Source organism: Tenrec ecaudatus, chromosome 9 (genome assembly GCF_050624435.1).
Source record: "Tenrec ecaudatus isolate mTenEca1 chromosome 9, mTenEca1.hap1, whole genome shotgun sequence".
Classification (NCBI taxonomy): Eukaryota; Metazoa; Chordata; class Mammalia; order Afrosoricida; family Tenrecidae; genus Tenrec; species Tenrec ecaudatus.
Window position 1 is genome coordinate 112,035,890 of NC_134538.1, and position 13,045 is coordinate 112,048,934.

At 44.3% G+C, this 13,045-nt stretch overlaps 1 protein-coding gene across 2 annotated transcripts in view; it reads right to left on the reverse strand.

Annotated features, from left to right (window-relative positions):
• Positions 1-2,469: 2,469 nt before the first annotated feature.
• Positions 2,470-13,045, reverse strand: part of GRM3 (glutamate metabotropic receptor 3) — a 92,050-nt gene continuing 81,474 nt past the window's right edge. Inside the window, exons 3-4 of one of the 2 annotated variants that reach the window (XM_075557643.1) lie at positions 11,379-11,553; positions 2,470-2,581 (exon numbers count right to left, since the gene is read on the reverse strand). In XM_075557643.1, coding sequence (XP_075413758.1) covers positions 2,470-2,581; positions 11,379-11,553 — 287 coding nt within the window. The remainder of the gene's footprint in view (positions 2,582-11,378; positions 11,554-13,045) is intronic. The other variant, XM_075557642.1, reaches the window with a different exon arrangement.

The following is a 13,045-nucleotide window of genomic DNA, read 5'->3' on the forward strand; positions in this document are numbered from 1 at the left end:
GCTGGGTCTCTGAACCGCCCACCTGATACTGTCTTCCTCAGACTGTCACTTTTCATCAGTGGGTTAAGTGTATTTTCTTTCTTATCAGCCTTGCCTCAGCCTTTATCGTGAGCAGATGCCCGTTCTGAGCACACTTAGCTAGCATTCCTGCTAGCTTCAGTCACAGCAGAATTCATTTTGTCATCTTCCACTGTTGAATCTATTACTCGATCTACCCCACCTGCTCCTCAAATTCTAGGTTCTTGTTTGCATATGAGATTTCAAGGACTGGTGAGCACCGTTGTCTTTGAGCATCTGGTGGGTTTGGAATGATTGATTAGTTTGCTGATTCAAATGCTTAGAGAATGAAGCAAAGAATTCCTAACACCTGACTCCTCACTTTTATTTCCTCCAAGGCCAGTACTGTTGGCTTTTAGCGACGTGGTCATTATTATTGGATGTTTTAAAAATGGTTATCAGTATGTCTTGATTATCGACACCCTGGTAATGCAGCCTGCGGCTTCCCTTCTAATTTTGATTCTCAAAAGCACAGGGACTAGATCATATTCATATTTCTCTTGGTCGTGAGCTAAATTAGTGCCCCCTCCAAGATAGGCCCTATCCTTTCCTTTGAATCTCTGAATGTTGCTCTATTTGAAAAAAAGGACCTTTGCAGATGTAATTGGGTTACGGTCATTGAGATGAGGACATACTCCTGGATTACCTTCTCTCACTGCCATTGACTCAATTCTCACTCATAGCAACCCGGTAGCACTGACTCTATAGGACAGAACTGCCCATGGGGTGTTTCCAAGACTGTCACTCTTGGTTGGAGGAGCCTCCTCTTTTTCCTGCTGGGTTTTAAACTATAGACCTTGCAGTTATTAGCTCAATGCATAACCCACTATATGCCACGAGGGGTCCTTTGGATTATCTTGGTGCACCTTAAATTCAATAAGGTGTCTCTATTGATCTAAGGATCCCTGTTTGTGTAGAGGTTATGCATTGGGCTGCAGTTCTCTGGTGGGCAGTTTGAAACCACCAGCAGCTCTGCGAGAGGAAGACGGGACTTTCTACTCCCTAGAACAGTTACAGTCTCAGAAACCCAGAGGGGTATCTAGGAGGCAGCATTGCCTCAGTGGCAGTGAGGATGGAGGATAAGAGGCACACGGAGGCAGAGATTGGAGTGAGGTAGTCCCAAGCCAAAAAGCTGGCAATCAAAGAAGCTCGAAGATGAATGGGATGGATTCTGTAGGGAATGCATGCTTCAGTCAGGAGTGCAGCTTCACTGATAGTTGGGTTTTGGACGTGCAGCTCTGGAGATGGTACCTTCCAGCCAACCAGTTTGTGGTAGTTGTTACAATTGCCCGAGGAAGTGAAACCCCTCTCCCCATGGGTCCTGGCACGGGACCTGGCAGGTTGGGTCTCAGAAACGCTTACTACATGAATAAATGGTTCTTGACGAAAAAGTTTCAAGGACAATAGACACGCTTTTCTTGTTCACTCCTTTATTTAGGTTAGTACAATAGTCAAGTTTAGTGACAAACCCATGTGCTCACACATTGCTCCTGGGTCTCTGGAAAGGATGGGAACATAAAACATTGTTCATTGTTGTTGCCTCATTCAGCTATGGATAGTCTTCTTTTCCAGTGGAATGCAAAGACCCGTTTCCAGCGTCCTTACTACCAATTCAGGTTCTTTGGGGGAACTGAGAGCCATCCCACCTTTCTGGGCAGGTTCTGCGTGTAGAGCCCCGCTTTGGCAATTGCCGGACTGCCATGCTACTTTGACATAGAATGGACAACCAGGATCTGTGTTGGCATATGACATGGTTCGATCTGTCAGGTGTTGCCAGCCAGTCTTTGACCATTGTGAGCTGCAAGGAAGGGTTGGTCGCTGGTAGGGTAACAAATTGTGTTCAAACATGTATAGCTGCAAAGGGAAGCCAAGTTAGACCATTTCTTTTGACATTAAAAGTAGAAAAGTAGAAATGATTTGAGGTCAACATATTAAAATTATCTTAAGTAATTCAAAAAGAACAAACCATTATCCACCATGCTGGAAAACCCTGAAGGTTTTATTGTCAATGTCTTTATATTAATACAGATGCTTTTTAAATTTTGGGCTGAGAAAAACAATGTTACACATAAAGTAACTTTAATATACAATATAGAAATGCATCCTAAATTAGTTACAACAAGGACCTACAAAAACTTTATAGGAAAAAAAGTTACCTAATATTGCCACCATATTGTTTAATAGCCTGACCCTGTCAGACTCTGTTACCATTGCTCAGCTCTGTAAGCAATGGTTATTTCCATGTAACCGGGGATTGTTAATAATAGGGGCACTAAAATCAGTCTAAAAATGTCTAGCATATCACTACTGTACAGTCCTCAAAAATAATTTATTGTACTGTTTCTAAAAAAGGTACAAGGGTTGTTCATTTGCTCTGTTTTCATTTTCTGGAGCTGCACGTGACACTTTTGTCTAACAGTCTAAAACACAATAACAACTGCAATTCACAATCACAGGGATGAGGTGGTGGAGTCGAGAACTTCCCGCCCGTTGCACACTGTTGGGACATACGTGCTGGCGGAGGCTGGAACACACAATCAGGACAAAAGAGTCAGTTAGCTGAGCAGGCCCACGGACAACGGCCCAGGTAATCTCAGAAACACGTTAACATCATTTTAAAAGTTGTTTGAACCTTGGCTTTAGAAGATGATAAATGATTCAATAAGGTAGCAGGTAAACTTTCTAAAGTTGTTCTGCCTAATATTAGTTTCCTTCCTAGAACATACCCCAACTAAGAAAATGTCTAGAAGCACAATCCTTGTTGAAAGATATTAACTCTGATAAACTGGTTAAAATACAAGGTGAAAAATTGAACACTCACCATCATTTTCTTCAAGATAGTGATATTAAATACTCATTTCACAACAAGATGGGATGTTCTGCTTAGAGATAACGTTTATATCATCCCACAAATCATCTTTCAATTTCACGTTAAGAATGGTTTGACGCATTTTTCATGCTCAGGAGGATGAACTCAGTGAAAACATTAGGGAGAGCTGGAGATTGAGAATTTCAATTTCAGGACAACCTTCAGAAAAGAAGACATTCCAAAAGGCTTTTGTGAATGACAATAGTGTCATGGTGTCCAGCTAGTCTGGGAAGGTACATTCATCCTCTTTCCTGACATTTAGCTTTCCCAGAGTCAATTCTTAGCTATTCACTTGTTGGTAAGGCTTTGCTTTTGTGAAAAATCTAGGCACAGGCAAGTGCACAGCTATATAACTGTTTGCATTATGAAAGTAGAAGTTTCCAGAGGAAAACACAAAAAAATTTTAACTCCAAAAACTGTTCTGCAAATGGGAGGCTCTTGGGCAGCTTTATTTGGGGTCAGATGGGCTTTCCGCTGTTCATGCCATGTTGTGGCAATGACCATCAGCTATCCCTGCAGAGAGAACTGGCTCAGGTTGTGAGCTCACCATGGTAAGCCTGCTGCCGTTGACATTTTGACTAATCTCTTTATCTTCTCCAGGATCAAGTTTTATTACTTTGCAGAGGTTTTTCATTTTCAGAGATTGAGAAGAATGATGTGTCATGGGGGAAAGACAAGGGGAACTGGTGTGCTAAGGCCACCCCCCCCCCCTCTCTCTCTGCCCTGGAGAGGCTAAGACCCTTTCTACTTGCAGTCCTTAAGACTGTATCACAACCCACTCTGACGATCCCAGGCTATTGGGGAATTTGATGGAACGCTGTTCTTGCAAGTGTGCACCTGCAGCTGGCTTGCTTCTTGCATTCTGATTGCTTAAAGACGACAGAATGCATTTTGACCATGTAGGTAGGGTACATCAGGGCGGCATGAGAAATCTTCAGGGTCTCCTTGAACAGTCTTTTCCTTACACTCCATGGACATCATGACAAAGTTCACAGCACATCTTCACGTCATTTACCTGCTTCATGGGAGCACTAAAGGGAATCCCCTATGTCAGAATATCTAGATGATTTTGGAGGAAAATAATATAACTTTAGAGTCCCCTTATGAGTGATAATAGCACCCAACACACGAGCCTCTTTCTGCAACCCCCTGGCCCCAAAACTCTTGGCATGCGCAGAGGAACTGCACCTTGCATTTTTACGCTTCTCTTTTATGGTTTCCTCGGTAGCTTTTGCCAATACACTTTAGTATGTAAAACATATTCTCATTTTTGCACATATAGAAGGAATTGTTTTATGACTTTACTATCTCAATTGCTTTGTCTTTCATAAATATTTTGCATACCCCTCCCATGTGAGCCCAGCTGTTATTCCCCAGGGTAGTAAACTATGTGGAAGAGCAATGTGCTGTCATCTGTGTGTGTGTGTGTGTGTGCACGTAATGAGCTTTTGATATCCTTCTGATGAAATTCTCATGAAGACTTTTAATGGTGTAAGTGTAACTCATTCTCTAAAGTAGAGTTAAACAAATTTATGTAACCATTTTTTTTTTGCCTGAAATAAGAGGCATGAAAAAGTTCCAGGTTCAGTTAAAGTTCCTGATGAATAAACACAATTGAGATTTTTTTCCCAGTGATTAAATCTGCCTATTTGTATTCGAAACAATGTAGCTAAAACTTGATGTAAATTTTTCCTTTTTCCCGCTTTTTTGGTTTAATGAATATCATTTATCAAGTATGAAATCTTTATTCTATATGTTTCATGTGTAAAGAATAAATGTACAGTAGATCTTGGTTAACAAAAAAGAGGCACGCAGGTTTATTTTTGGCTTTCCTAGGATTTAGGATGATGGCTTACTCTTATTCTAGGCTAAGGTGGCGTATTTTGCCATTCACAGTGAGCACTTGAAGCTAGCTGAAAAATTCCCAGTCTTTCCACCACCGCTGATCATAGAAGGAACGCTCACACCCTTCAAAAGACATTTTTTTCTTGCTTCACAAGCTTGGCGCAGCATTGGGGATCAATGCAATCAAGTAGCAGCTCCGCCTTGCTCTGTGGGATCTGCTTCTCTTCCCCAGGAGGCCACAGGCCAGCAAGGTTTGGAGAAATGACCCTCTTTTTCTTCAGGTGACGGGCCTCTCAGTCAAGGCTAAGCATGTTCATTTCATAGCTTCTTATGGATGCCAAGTCTGTTGGTCAGTTTAGCGCTGAGACGTGGTTCCTGAGAATCAGTGTGTTACTATAACTGCGTAATCCATCTGCCTCAGGGAAAAAAATAAACATTTAAACAGAACAGACATTCCACTCTGACCCCATCTGTTCCATTTCCTTGCTCCTGGTGACCCGAACGACTTTTCCCAGGATGTCTGCTTGCTTAAATTGTTCAATGCCTGGAGTCCACTTTCCGCTGGCTAGTTGCTCTCTTGTCTTTCAGAACCCCTTTTATGACTCTTTACCTTATTCCACTTGTGCTGGAGCCTCTTGTTCCCACTCCAGAAGGTCATCTAGTGACTACTGCGTGCCAGCAGGCAGATCACGAGTTTACTTCCCCCTGGCTTGGTAGCCTCGATAGAGAGAGAGCCCGTGATCAAGAAACAGGGACTAGGAGTTGAGGGCAATCTGGATTGGACATCCGTCTCCCTACTGATCTGGCTGATAGGCAGGTGTGCCCTTCCTCCCTCCCTGCTCTATGTGTGTCCCTTCATGAGGAGGCTGTCTGAGTGATTGAGGAGGACCATCCTGTCAGTCAAGGGTGTGTGAGTAACGCGGGGCTTTCCTGTTAGAACCTCCAAACAAGCTCTGCAGAAAGATGGACCAATTCTCAAGAGAGGTGTTTGCCTTTTACGATCCAAGTCATGATCTCAAACTGTTCATAGCAGATCGACGAGGAAATGATATTCGCTTGAAGTTGGTAAGACCAGGATTTTGTTCCCCAATATGGAGTTAGATCCATGGTATGGAGTCGATTCCAGCTTATAGTGACCCTAAATTGGGGTCTCCCAGACTGCGTCTTTCCATGAGGGGCTGGTGGGTTTGAGTTGTCAGTATCGTGGTTAGCAGCCCAACTCCAGGAGCAATGTGGAAAAGCAAAATATTTCTTCATGCCGTGATTCCTTCTTACAAGGCAAGAGTCAGGAAAACAGAGGGAAAGAAACATCATGTGCCCTTTTTACAGCTTGAGTACCTTAGCAGAAAGTTTACTTTGTCCTTGACTGCATCTTGATAAATTCCAACCAAATGCCTTACTACAGTTTTGGCACTTGATGTCATCTTCCTGATGCTAGCGCTCTCTCTCTCTCTCTCTCTCTCTCTCTCTCTCTCTCTCTCTCTCTCTCTCTCTCTCTCTCTTTTTCCTCCTTCGGGAAGAACACAAGTGGATGGATAATGGTAATTGGCAGTGAAAGGACAGTCGTTCTGTGTACTATTCCATGAATACTGTACTCTCTTCTCCTCTTCATTGCCAGACACCTCTGGCTGCTCCTCTCTTTTATGGCGATGCATTCCCCAGACCAGGATCAGAAACTCGTTCACCCTGAAGTCCAAACAACTGGTATTAGCAGCACATGCTACGAGACCTAGCGATCCAAGTCTGTTCAGCTGTCATCGATCAATGGCAGGCATACGTCTTCCTCTCTCATGAGTGAATTCTGCTTCCTTCCTTTACATTTTCTCCCCTGTACTAATACTCTATGTACTTCCTCTGCTGTCACTCTGGCTTCAATCACTCAACACAAAGGTTTCCAACCTGATCTCTTTCACGGCCCCTCTCTTGTTTTTCTGCCCACACAGTCACCAAGAGACTTTAAAGGGCAGCTCATGCCACCCCTCTGCTGAAACCCGTCTACTGACTTCCCATTTCTCTCATCAGGAGAGCACTTTTTTTTTTTTTAACAACGACCTCTAAAGTATTCACAGTCTACTTGCTCTCTGTCCCTGTCTCCTCCCACTTTCATCCTCATTCATTTCCAATCTGGCCACATTGACTCTGCTATTCTCCCAAATGTGGACCTTTTCATGTGCTGTCCTTCTCCTTCAAATGTGTTCCTAGAGATCCCGCATGAGTCACGCCCTTCATTGGTGTCAGGTCCCTCTGCAAACGTCACCTGACCAAAGAGGCCTTCCCTGGATACCTTGTAGGAAAGAAGTCTCTCCTTCTCAGAATATTCGATTTGCCTCTGCCCTGCTAGTTGATCCATTTTTCCAGGCCACTTTTCACCACTTGATGTCTTGCATATTATTTATTAGTTTATCTTTGTGCTTTCTTTCCCCATTAGGATATTAACAATATGTAAGGAAAGTTTGTATATGTTATTCATTATTACTTCCTCAATGCCTAGAACTGAGCCATCTAAATTTTTCTTGAATGAGTAAATATCCATTGGATTAGTCATATTTATTTGCTAAGGAGCTCTCTCCCAACATCTCTGGAATTATGCCAAGTAAGGCAGCCATCTTAACTTGCTGCTCATGAGTAGGGATCTCTCTGCTGAAAGCACAGTCTCCCCATGTAGGGAAGTTCTCCAGAGACTTTCACCTAAACTGACAAAAACAAAGTGGGAAGGAGAAATAACATGTAATGAATTGATCTTAGACTGTTTGCACGTGTTGCTTTCAAGTACTGACAGAAGCTTGCTCCAGTAAAGATGTATAGTCTGAGAAACCTTATATAGGATTGTTATGAACTGGGAAAGACTTGATACCAGTGGGTTAGGTATTGGATTACATCATACCCCCCCCTCTCTTGCTCATATATATATTCTGAATAAATTGAAATGGGTATGGCTTTAGGTATATCTCATAGAATAGTATCTCATTCAGAAATCCTTTCTGGAATATTAGGTTTACATTATTTTCAAGTGTTGGGTAAATAAGGGGCTATATAGTATAATTTAATTCAAGTAACTGATACTTGTTTTTAAAGCACTATTTAGGTTAGAGCAATTATGTGCCTTTGAGATAAATGCCGGTAGTTAGAAAGACACCATTAGTAATATTCCTTTGCCTTCATCAAGTACCATATCCAAGAACCCTCAAGATGGATGTGTCTGCGAGATCACACTTGCTCAGTGTGCAGCTTGTTTGTGTGGACCATTGAGGTCGCGCACAGACATGTTTGTTCTGCGCTTCTTGGAACAAGACCTTTTAGAGGAATTCAAGTGTGCATGCATGTGAGAAAACAGGCTATCATCAGCTGTATGGCTGAAGGAGCGCATTTAACTAAGACAAACAACAAAGTCATTGAACTTGTAATAGGCTAAGTTTCTCATGTTAAGTGTTGGGCTGCTAATTGCAAAGTCAGTGGTTCAAGCATCTCCACAGGACAAAGATGGGGCTGCCTATTCCTATAAACATTTACTATCTCAGCAGTTCTACACTTCAGAATCGATTCAGTAGCAGCCAGCATGTGAGGTTCTCATGGTCAGAGTAGACACGGAGTGGAACACAGTCAGGAGCTGCGGAAGACAAGCCCAGGAAGGCCAGAGGAACCTTGTAACAGCTTCCTAGCATTTTTCTATCATGTCAGTTACCAAGTCTTTAGAGTATGTGTTAGGAAGGGTCCTGGTTTATTCACCTACACATGAAGTTATTATAATAATAGGCTGTAGGGCCCCTTCTAGCTTGTCTTTGTGGTCATCGCTGTGAGGGAAGGCATGCTATTTTTGGTTGGGGGAAGATCAACAGGGTAAAATGACAGGTCAAAGGGGAAATACTGCAAGAATTGGAAAAGCTCATTTGTGGGTCAAATATGATGGAAGTATCAGCACAGAAGAAACAAGATCACGAACACCAGTTCTTCCGCATGATGTGAACCTCACTGCCGCAGAGTCCGCTCTGACCGACAGTGACCCTGTCGGGTGGCTAGAGCTGTCCCTGTGGGGTTGCTGGTCTGTCACGCTTTATGGCATCAGAAAGCCTCGTCTTTCTCCCGCAGAGAGACTGGTAGTTGGTAGCTGCTGGCCTTGAGCTGAGCAGCCCGACTCCTACCCATGACGTCACCAGGGCTGCTCATGGATGTTGGGTTCTCTCTTTGACAGCTGGAGAGGAGCTGTTCGCCAATCCTCGGTGAGGCAGGAAAAGAAAGAAAAGGGGCTGAGCTTCTTAGGGGTGCTGTAGACTTTCATACCTAAGGGAAATGGGATTGACACTTAGCTGATTTGGATGCGCTGGATGTATTTTGCCTGGAGCAGGGGCCTAACTTGCTGATTGCTCCAGACGCTCCTGCACTGTCCAGGGCAGATTTATGTTGGTAATATACTCCTGCCTGTGGAGTGGAAGACGCTCAGTTCCGTCGGTGGTGCCAAATAGCTTGCTAATTTTCCCAGCCCGACGAGTACGAGCGTCATTATGGGGCTCCCTGAACTTGCAGTGTCGGCATCTTATGCTGTCTTCCTGGACTTGTGATGTCAAGCAGAAACACGGGCAGCGACTTCATTTTATTCATTTCTAAAGTCATCATCAGATTTCAGGAGGGGCTGGCTCCTGCTCACTGGGTCTTTTTAGAGGCTCGGCCACGGTCACTGCAGAACCTGGTCAGCTGTCCTTGCTCCCTGTGGCTCTGGTTCCATGGGAAAAACCAAAAACATGCTTTCTGTGATGCTGGGAGATGGACTGCTTGCTTGTTTGCACCACAGCGTCTTTTTTATATCGTAAAAATACTTTGTAATAAAGATTAATTCTGTCAACTGAGCAGTTACCTACACAGTTGACTTTCTGAAGAGGATTTTGGCAGAGCGAATCAATTTCCTTGTGCCTAGAGTTCCTCCGGGACCCAAATCCTGGCATCATTCGTTTACAGAAGCCTCCTGGCTGATCCTAATGCTAATGGCATCCATGGACCTGAATGATCACCTTGAGCAAGAGAAACACGTGTTTGCCTAAGACCAAGTTTAGAGCATCTCCAGATACCACTGGGCACATTTCATTGATGACCTCTCTCCCCAAGTTATAAAGCCATCTTAGTGCTAACGACATACCGACCTGCATGGATCCTTTATCGTTTTATGCTAAGTAACCTCCTGTATACATCAGGCGGTCTCCTTCAAAATGATACAGTTTCACTTACATTCCCAGCATACGTTCTTGCTTGCCTGGACTTGGGAATCCGCTCGGGAAAGCCTCTTTGTTTCTAAAGCTGAACAACAAAAGATAGAAATGACCTCTTTCTTTCTCATCCAAATGCAAGGTTGTTTGCTTTTGTGTGGGGGCCCCAGTGTGAGTTTAGGAGTTCCTGGTGTCTGAATGTCCCCTGCCCTTGGAAGGAGCCTTCCCACGTACAGTAAATCCTTTCGAGTGGCCTGGTGCTTCTGTGTGCACGCAGCGCATCTTGGTGCCCTCACCCCTAGCCTGCCAGTCTTCACACCGTTTGCTGGGGGTGAGGGCTGCCAGGAACACGTTTTACGTTGTTGGAGAAATTGGGGCACTGATGTGATTGCTCGCCTGGGGATGCTGGGTTATTGGGCAGTAGCCTTCCTAGCTGACTGGAGGCAAGAACATAAAAAGCCATTTGTCTCTGTCAGGTGCGAGCACCCTTCCCCGTCTTGTGAGTCTTCTCACTGACCTTCCGCTTTATCCTTCTATCAGTTAACGTCTCCTATTCCACACAAGAGACCAGTTGAAAATGGCTCAAAAGAGTGCCCCCTCTAGGAAGACTTGTGTTTTCGAGGGCTCTAAATAATTAAACCAGGGATTCTCTAAGGAAACTGTTTCACACATTTGGGGCTTTGATGTCGATACCCTGGGATCACTGGGATCACGGCGGTGACTCTCCACTGGGTCTTTGCTGAAGCAACCTGTGCGCTTCCAGCAACCTGAAGGGGTTCCGTGGGGTGTTTCCTGGTGGGACTGGGGTCAAGCCTGTTTAAGAAGTTCTATGAATAGCAAAGTTAAACACTTGTTTCTTTGTTTTCTTAATTACAGTGTTTCTCAAAACCTTTAGCAGGCTAACGGCGTTATGGGTTTCCAAGGGAATATTGAGGATATAGCTCTTTCTGTCTCACCTAGTTTTCTTCCCCTTTTAAGTGTTCCAGAAACACTCTCAGCACCTGTGTAATGTCGAACACACCATGCAGAGCACCAATCTAATCCAATCCTCTGGTGTAACGAGTAATTGAGACAGGGAGCAATAAAGCGACGTGCTCCAGTTACCTACTGAACTGAGCAGCGACCTGGTTTTCAGATTCCACAACATGGCTGAAAATCCCAACTGCATGCAGGTGTGGACTCAATGTCTTTCTTTCCTGTGTGAACCCCCCAAACAGAAATGGACCCTTCTGCTCACCATTGTGTCCCGGCCCCTAAGCACAGTATGTGGCACACAGTTGAACCTTGATTGATTCAGTTTCAATCAAGCTTCAAAATGCACTGTTTGTCTTTATGTCATCTACTTCCCCTCCCAGCCCGGTCCCCATGACAATCCTATTTACCGAGGGTCCAGCGACGAGCCCCATACTTACACTGAGAATACGGAGTCCCAGTTCCACTGACACTGAACCTGTTGAGGTGCAGCCTGTGTGTGACCACGTTTTTCTGGGGTTGGAACAGGACGATATGCACCTTGGGTGCAAACAAACAGCCCAGAACCACGAAGCCACTCAGGCTGACGGAGATGCACATGGTTGTCGTCTGCACCTACAAGAAAAGGTTGCTTAATGTTCAAGAAGGTGTGCATTCAAGAAGGTGTCGAGCTGAAAAGAACATTGGACCAAGACCAATCCCTGAAAAACTGAGAATAACCCACAGCACTGTCTGTATTACGGCCAAGCTGATGCAGCAAACACATTGGTTTTTTTTTTTTTTTGAGTTCGGGGCAGTCGTGGAAATGTTGCTTAGGACTAAAAGCAAACACTATTTGTGTGTGATTTTCCTGAGTGCTTGCCAAGGTGTCCTGTGGCTTTTCCTATTTTATTTTTTATTTATATGTTTACAGAGACATTTCTGCAATACCACTAGGGTCAGAAACTAAATAGCAAAACTTCAATACTCGGTGATGGAATGGCAAGCTCGCTGCTGTTTGCAGTCAATGAACTTGGCCTCTGATATGTTCACATCCCCTCCTCTTGCTGGGTGCTCTGCCTATCAGTTACCCGTTTACTTAAATCGAGGGGAGGGACCCTACCAAGTTTGTTTTGAGGCACCTTCTCTTTTCCTTTTTTTATTTGCATCTCTCTGGAAGTTTGGGTCATTAGAGAGTTTTGCTCAATGATTGTGTGCTCTATGTACCCAGGAAAGTACCATGCTGCACTAACAGGACAACTGACCTCTCTCGGAAGAAGGGCGGCCCGAGGGTTCCTCCATCTTTGGACGTGTTTTCCTGAGAGAACAGTGCAGTGAGCTGGACATTCGGCTTGGTCCGATGGAGGGCCAGTGTAACTGGGCAAGGCCCTGGAGGAGAGAGGCTGACACAGAGGCTGCAACAATGGGTTCACGTGTAGGCACCACTGGGAGGATGGCGCAGGACCTTGCTGCGTTTCCTTCTGCTGTGCATAGGGTTGCTATGGGGTGGAACCTTGGCATCTAACAACAACAGGTGCCTACAAGCCCACTCATGACCTGGAACTTTCCCTTCCCCCTTTTCACGCTTCCGAAAACTAGACCCTGAACTAGGAACTTCTTCTAAGTCTCTTCCTGTCATTTTCCATCTTCTCTGATATCATTATTGTCCTGGTTTCAGTTCCCAGATTAGATACTACATATTTTATCACGTTGGATAATGATATGGAAATTATTTCTTCTATCTCTGACCTTCCTTTTTAATCAAGGAAAGCTGAAGACTGAATTAACTCAGAGCGGCATGTTTGGGGTCTTGTGTGTGTGTGTGTGTGTGTGTGTGTGTGTGTGTGTTGGTTCAGCACTCCACTGCTGGTTGGACAAATGTCAGCCACTCCACAGGAAAAAGGTTTGGCACATCAACGTGCTTTTACAATCTTGGATCGGGGTGGTGGGGAGAGGGGGTATTTCTACTCGGTTCTTTAGAATGGCCGTGAGCCCGAATTGACATACTGGTGGTGAGTTTGTTATAATTTACCAAGGTTTTATATCATAGATAATAAATAGCCTTTTCTCTGATAAACCAACTAACAGCAACCAATATCAGAGGGACTCTGGTTGACTGAAAGGAGCA